The sequence below is a fragment of the Chanodichthys erythropterus genome, chromosome 19 (genome assembly GCF_024489055.1).
Source record: "Chanodichthys erythropterus isolate Z2021 chromosome 19, ASM2448905v1, whole genome shotgun sequence".
In the NCBI taxonomy this organism is placed as follows: Eukaryota; Metazoa; Chordata; class Actinopteri; order Cypriniformes; family Xenocyprididae; genus Chanodichthys; species Chanodichthys erythropterus.
The window spans coordinates 3,308,760-3,317,156 of NC_090239.1; the positions used below are offsets into that span (position 1 = coordinate 3,308,760).

Here is an 8,397-nt window from a genome sequence, read left to right on the forward strand (position 1 = left end):
ACAGTTTTTATGCAATATTTAAAGGGATTTTCTCAGAATTGTGAGACATAAAGTCAGAATTGCAAGTTATAAAGTCAGAATTTTGAGTTGTAAAGTCAGAATTGCATGATATAAAGTCAGAATTGTGATATAAAATCAGAATTGTGAGTCATAAATGAGAATTGCATGTTGTGAGGGAAAAAAGACTGACGTTTTGAATTGAGAATGTCCTTTAAATTCCAATTCAGTTCTCAAATGCTAATTGAATTTGAGTTGAGGTAACAAACTGAATGCAAAATTGAATGCGAGGAAGTAGAATTAAAATATATGAAATGCAACCTATAGAAATACTTAGTTTTCCAGAATGGATTGCCTTGGAAATTCCTCTTCTTGTGATTCCAATTCAACTTCCTGTAGGGTGTGACCAATTCAATTCAAACTCACTCTCATAACCAGAAAGGAACCTGTTCGTTCATTTCAGATCTATCTGCTCCAAAACATCACATAAAAAAAATCATGCTGGTGGCTTGAGCTGTCAGTCAAACGGTCTCTTCCTCTCTTGTTCAGAGTAAGCCTTTGACCACAAGCTGTGCTAATAAAGTCTGGCTACTTGAGATTAAATTTATCAAACCTGTAGAAATGAAGGAACTGCTTCAGATCTCAGGGGGATTGTTCACCACTCATGTCTTAATTAATGCAATTATATAGATGTGAAGCTCCTAAACGAGCACCTGCTGTGATGTTAAATTCATTTACGCTTTGATCTATGACAGCTCTCTGAGAGGAGACACAGACAAATACGCTGTAATGGAAGAAATATCCATCTTAATTGTTCGATTTCAGGCCCTCATTTGTATAAAGTGCTGAAGGCAGGTGGGGGTAAAAATGACAATAATAAGTTTCATATTTTCTGTCTCTCGTTCTACTTCTGGATGAGATCTGTTTTTCTCGTCTGGTCACCAGGGCCAGGTTCTTCCTGACACCTCTTTATGAGCACATAATCGAGCGTCGTGTTGCGGGTTTATCCTGGGTTCAGTCCAGGTCACACACACAGGACACAGTCCAGCTAAAACACTCGTTCAGTTGAACTGATACACACTAGAGAATGCTGGGATTGAGTTGGCTGCAGTGCAACCATCTGCCTCCTGAGAAAATGTAACATGGCCTGCAAATGTGTGATTTACTTCCCTAGAATTAAACAAGACAACTGCTATTACAGACTCAAAACTGCTGCAAGCAAATTCTTTGGAATGCCACACATTAAATGTCTCTACTACCTGACAGGTGTTGTGAGACATCACATTCGTTTCTATGAGACCACTGACTCTTAGCCAATCAGAAACTCCCAGTGCCTGTCAATCATTGTGTACGTTGATTCCTGACCCATTTCCCCTCTTTTTCTGCTCAATTTGTCACTATTTGCTATTTCTGTCCAATAAAAAGTCAGAAGTTCAACAATATAGTTAGGTGCTATCTAGATGTTTTTGTTTGTTTCACAACTCTTCTTAATCCCAGTGATATTTGACTTTATCCTGACACCAGTCACAATCTGTGCTTGAAGATGCATGAAGCTTATTTACTGCTGTATATATACAAACCCGATTCCAAAAAAGTTGGGACACTGTACAAATTGTGAATAAAAAAGGAATGCAATAATTTACAAATCTCATAAACTTATATTTTATTCACAATAGAATATAGATAACATATCAAATGTTGAAAGTGAGAGATTTTGAAATGTCATGCCAAATATTGGCTCATTTTGGATTTCATGGGAGCTACACATTCCAAAAAAGTTGGGACAGGTAGCAATAAGAGGCCGGAAAAGTTAAATGTACATATAAGGAACAGCTGGAGGACCAACTTATTAGGTCAATTGGCAACATGATTGGGTATAAAAAGAGACTTTCAAAGTGGCAGTGTCTCTCAGAAGTCAAGATGGGCAGAGGATCACCAATTCCCCCAATGCTGCGGCCAAAAATAGTGGAGCAATATCAGAAAGGAGTTTCTCAGAGAAAAATTGCAAAGAGTTTGAAGTTATCATCATCTACAGTGCATAATATCATCCAAAGATTCAGAGAATCTGGAACAATCTCTGTGCGTAAGGGTCAAGGCCGGAAAACCATACTGGATGCCCGTGATCTTCGGTATGGGGTTGCATGAGTGCGTGTGGCATGGGCAGCTTACACATCTGGAAAGGCACCATCAATGATGAAAGGTATATCCAAGTTCTAGAACAACATATGCTCCCATCCAGACGTCGTCTCTTTCAGGGAAGACCTTGCATTTTCCAACATGACAATGCCAGACCACATACTGCATCAATTACAACATCATGGCTGCGTAGAAGAAGGATCCTGGTACTGAAATGGCCAGCCTGCAGTCCAGATCTTTCACCCATAGAAAACATTTGGCGCATCATAAAGAGGAAGATTCGACAAAGAAGACCTAAGACAGTCGAGCAACTAGAAGCCTGTATTATACAAGAATGGGACAATATTCCTATTCCTAAACTTGAGCAACTTGTCTCCTCAGTCCCCAGACGTTTGCAGACTGTTATAAAAAGAAGAGGGGATGCCACACAGTGGTAAACATGGCCTTGTCCCAACTTTTTTGAGATGTGTTGATGCCATGAAATTTAAAATCAACTTATTTTTCCCTTCACATGATACATTTTCTCAGTTTAAACATTTGATATGTCATCAATGTTGTATTCTGAATAAAATATTGAAATTTGAAACTTCCACATCATTGCATTCTGTTTTTATTCACAATTTGTACAGTGTCCCAACTTTTTTGGAATCGGGTTTGTGCATATATATATATACAGTACTGTCCAAAAGTTTGGAACCACTAAAATTTATGTTTTTAAAAGAAGTTTTGTCTGCTCACCAAGGCTACATTTATTTAATTAAAAATACAGTAAAAAACAGTAATATTGTGAAATATTATTACAATTTAAAATAACTGTTTTCTATTTGAATATATTTCACAAAGTAATTTATTCCTGTGATCAAAGCTGAATTTTCAGCATCGTTACTCCAGTCTTCAGTGTCACATGATCCTTCAGAAATCATTCGAATATGCTGATCTGCTGCTCAAGAAACATTTAATGTGCACAATTGTACAAAATATTTGTGTACAATATTTTTTTTCAGGATTATTTGATGAATAGAAAGTTCAAAAGAACAGTGTTTATCTGAAATCTAATCTTTTGTAACATTATAAATGTCTTTACTGCCACTTTTGATTGATTTAATGCATCCTTGCTGAATAAAAGTATTAATTTCTTTAATTTCTTTAAAAAAAAAAAAAAATAAAAATTCTTACTGACCCCAAACTTTTGAACGGTAGTGTATAATGCTACAGAAGCTTTGTATTTCAGATAAAAGCTGTTCTTTTGAACTTTCTATTCATCAAGGAATCCTGAAAAAAAAAGTACACAACTGTTTTCAACATTGAAAATAATCATAAATGTTTCTTGAGCAGCAAATCAGCATATTAGAATGATTTCTGAAGGATCATGTGACACTGAAGACTAAAGTAGCGATGCGGAAAATTCAGCTTTGCATCACATGAATAAATTACTTTGTCAAATATATTTAAATAGTACACAGTTATTTTAAATTGTAATAATATTTCACAATATTACTGGTTTTTACTGTATTTTTAATTAAATAAATGTAGCCTTGGTGAGCAGACGAAACTTCTTTTAAAAACATAAAAAATCTTAGTGGTTCCAAACTTTTGGACTGTACTGTATATATATATATATATATATATATATATATATATATATATATATATATATCACTGATCAGAAAGCGATTGTGAATGTATATATATATATATATATATAAACACAGACATTCACAATCGCTTTCTGATCAGTACATATGTGCTACAAAACATATGTGATGCAATTTATTCCTAAAAAAAGGTCACCCAAACCCTCTATTGTTTTAAGAATTGAATCAGTATGAACTAAAATTGTCTCCATGTTTTGTACAGATGGATTTAATTCCTGTGTTTTGAGCTGTTTCTTCATCACAGGTTTCCTCATCACATCTGACCATAAAACCAGGCGTCCCGTCTAACAGCCCAACAGATGACCGAATAAATCAGCAACAAGTTGCACAAGCTCTGATGTTTTTATGAAATAGCTATCAGACAACATGTACCAGCGGGGTCAATTGGAAGCATGTGGCTAAAGGCTAATGCTGTCCCGCTGGGTGGGGTGTTAAAGTCTGCTGTCGTGCAGATGACCAAACGGAGCTCATCATGGAGTAATGAGGCAGAAAGACAAATAAACACTAACAAACAGACAGAGTCATCACATGCTGAGGAGGCCGGATGAAGGTGACATGATATTCTAAAATGAAATGAGAAAAATATTCATGCTCATAACATTAGCTGATGACATTCATTTTTCTGCTGATCACATAATATATTTTGAAGAACACTGGGGTCCAAACAGCACTGAATCCGACTGACTTTCATGAAAAAAGTATGAAAAAAATGTTAATTAATTAATTTAATTAAGATAAAATCATAATATCTTTTTTATGTTCTACAGAAGAAAGAAAGTCATACAAGTTTGGAATGACATAAAGGTAAGCAAATAATGACAGAATTTTAATAGTAAAACCTCACATACTTGTAATATATATATATATATATATATATATATATTATATATATCAGTGTTAATTTTGACAGCAAATTTTGATTTAGTTTTAGTCATAGTCTTTTGACTAAAATGCCATTTAGTTTTAGTCATATTTTAGTCATTGGAAATTGTTTTAGTTTTAGTCTAGTTTTAGTCGACTAAATATCATAAGATTTTAGTCGACTAAATCTACAGTAGAATTAGTCGACTAAAATCTAATTTAGTTAAATTGTAAGCATTAAGCATTTCCAATAAAAATGCTTCTACAGATCCAATACACTGATATAGGTACATCTGATATTCCCCAAACTGTTTATGTTCACCCAACTGTACTTTGCTCACCAAAGCAGACGGTTTTTGACCGTTCAAGTGCAAAAACACGTGAAAGAGCAAAATTCAGTACTTTTCAGGGATTGACACACTTATCATTGAGGTAGGCTACTATTATAGATTTCATTTAAAAAAAAAATTAGATTTGATTTTTAGTTTTTCCTGCTTTCATTGTAATTTTAGTTAAAAGTTTTAGTAATTTTTTGTTTATGTCTTTTAGATTTTGCTTTTAAATGTCTATAACTTTTTATTTTTTGTTTATTTTAATACCTCAGGTTAAGCTAAAGCTTAGAAACTATTAAGTTTACATTTTTATAAGTTTACATTTTTATATATTTATCTTTTATTTCAGTTAATGTTTATTTAAAGTAATGAAGATTTCTTTGGTTTTAGGTTTAGTTAACTATAATAACTACTTTAATAACTATAATACTTGTAAAATATATTGAATAATGTGTCAAATAATGTTCTTAGTCTTTCCTTCCTGTGACAGAAGATACAGTAGTTTACTATGAATTAAACAGAAAATAAATTAAATACAGTTTATTGTTTAAACAAAATAACAATAATGACCAGGAAAAAAATAATAATTATAAACCATCCCGAAATACACCGTGACTCTTATTCTGAAATGTCTGCAGTCTGCACTGTAGCAGGCTGCTCATGAGGGAGATAAATATGCATTCTTTCAACCGTCTAAAACATGCTACCATATAAACATCGTGTAGTAAACATTGTCATAATTCATCAACATTAGCTTATAAGCAATCGGATGGCATAAATGTGCGCTATTCATTAATTGCGCAGCAGTCAGATGTGCTGCTGCACGAGCCTGTAGAGCGCGCAACAGCGCCGCGTTTCCCGCGGTTAGATCAGCACATTACAGTTCAAATGTGCGCATCTTCCACACAGGAAAGCAGTCCTGACTGGATATCTTCCCAAATCGTCCCTCTCTTTCATTTTCGTCTCGTTTTTATTCGTTGACGAAAATTAGAGTAGATTTTAGTCATAGTTTTAGTCATTCAAAACGCATTTTTATTTAGTCATCGTCTCGTTTTCGTCCGTGAAAAAATGTTGTTGACGAAAATTATAACGAAAATTATTCGTCAACGAAATTAACACTGATATATATATATATATATATATATTAATATATAAACTAATAATACTAGGACTGACTATCTGTACAGGGTGTTTCCCCCACTGTGATAGCTGGGATACCATATAGAGGATAACCAGTTTGGAGAATGAATGGGTTGATAATAATATATTTAAAAAATTCACCATTAGATGGCATCATGTGGTATTGCAAAAAAACTGCCTCTTTCTGACACCAGGTAGGCTCCGCCCACAAAATACATCATCATCAAGGTTTACAAACACCAAAATACTCTATGGATGCAATTTTTTCATTGCTCTCACCCAGTGGAGGGGGTCATGATACACCCGCCTCGGTCCACAGTCGCTCTGCAGCCGCACCCGCGCTCCGGCGTGTCATGGTTCATGCCAAAGTTGTGTCCCAGCTCATGGGCCAAAGTAACCGCAGCACCGAGGGGGTTATCAGAGTGATCCTAAAAGACAGAGAGAGCGAGAAAGTCTAAAAAAATGACTTTTTATTTCACAGTTCTGACTTTTTTTCTCACAATTGCGAGTTTACATCTCGCAATTCCAGTGTTGGGGAAAGTTTCAATATTGCATTACTCCCTAAAAAATTTATAAATTCAGTAACTTTTCATGGAAAATATGTTCCATTACATTTGCATTACTTTTTCCTCACCAGATTTTTTTTGACAATAGCAGTTTTTTCTTAGTGATATGCTATTTACACTATGTAAAAGTAGCAGTATTTTCTTAGTAATAAGTGTAAATAGCTGTTAGATGCTTATAAATAGTGGCAGATACTATTTGCACCTCAGTATTGTTATACAGGATGCAATAATATCATAGAGTAGAGTGTAAATTATTATATTTATTAAAATTATTAAATGGATGCTGCCTTATCGGTACAAAAAAGCCCTCCCTTCACCTACCCCTAACTCACCCCGATTAATAGTTTATTATTAAACACACATTTTAAGGCTCCACTTTTTAAATATTTTCTACATTTTTATTGAAAATAAATGCCTTTCCTATCTAATATATGATGGGAAAATGGAGAAGAGCGAGTTATTGCATTTGCAATTATTTGCAATTATTGCAATTATTGCATTTCACTGTTTTTATTCATTTTGAGCAATATTAAATCTGTTTTTGAGCAAAAGAGATGAATAAATAATGTTACTTTACTAGTTACTTGAAAAAAGTAATCTGATTACGTAATTTGCATTACTTGTAATGCAGAGACTTTTTTCTGAATTATGAGTTTACATTTCAAAATAGTTTTTCTCTTTCTGCCATGGATTAAAAAAAATGAAATTGTGACTTTATCTCAATTCTGACATTTTTCCTCAGAATTCCAAGTTTATTTTGCAATTCTGAGGGGAAAAGTTACAGTTACCTTTATATATATTTTTTATTCCATGGCAGAAACAAGCATCCAAATAAGGAAAGTGTCAGTCAAGCACAATAACAATAAATCCACATGCTTGAAATCAGCTTGGTGATTTCAAATAAGCAATCAATTTCAATTTAAAACAAACAAGAGCAATTTCTTCCTCTGCGACCCCAGAGAGCCGAAAGGCGTTATCGGTTCTGTTCCACCTTCCCTCCCCAGATTATATTTATCCCCACATCTCTCCTCATGCATGTTTGTTTTTCTCTCAGAAAACGGTTTCACATGAGATCAGTAATGAGCAGACACTAACGGCATTTATAATTACTTTTCCACAAATCCGTCAGAGCAGCATAACTCAAGATCCGCATGGCTGTAATTGCTCGAGCGCTGCCAGAACACAACCAAACCGTTCTGCAGGCTTTGTTTGGGGAAGGGTGTGTGCTGATGAGGCAGGACAGACACAATTACAGTCATTCCTGTAAGTCGCTTTGGTAAGGACACGTCTGCCAAACACGTGAAAATCAAATTAAAATGAAGGAAAATCGCCAGCTTCAGTTCAGCTCTGAGCAGCTGAGTGATTGTTTGTGTCAGGTGTCATGTCTGTGTGTGAGCAGAGGAAAGTTTTATTGCTCTGAAGATGCTCTTTCAGAGCTCATGTAAAAAAAAAAAAAAAAAACAATACTGGAACCAAATGATTTTTAAAAAACTTGGGTAAAAGAAAAAGTATATAATTGCCCCTTTTATAAGATGTAATGTCTCTGGTGTCCACAGAATGTGTCTGTGAAATTTCAACCTTAAAATCCCCCACAGATCATTTATTAAAGCTTGTCACACCGTTTTTGTGTGTGTCCCTTTAAATGCAAATGAGCTGCTGCTCCCGCCCCCTTTCCAGAAGAGGGCGGAGCTTTAACAGCTCAACAACAAC

At 34.6% G+C, this 8,397-nt stretch overlaps 1 protein-coding gene across 2 annotated transcripts in view; it reads right to left on the minus strand.

The window, feature by feature from the left end:
- adam12 (ADAM metallopeptidase domain 12) overlaps positions 1-8,397 on the minus strand; it is a 127,694-nt gene that overhangs the window by 29,737 nt on the left and 89,560 nt on the right. For both annotated transcript variants that reach the window (XM_067369625.1, XM_067369626.1), the window contains one exon: positions 6,401-6,549. In XM_067369625.1, coding sequence (XP_067225726.1) covers positions 6,401-6,549 — 149 coding nt within the window. The remainder of the gene's footprint in view (positions 1-6,400; positions 6,550-8,397) is intronic.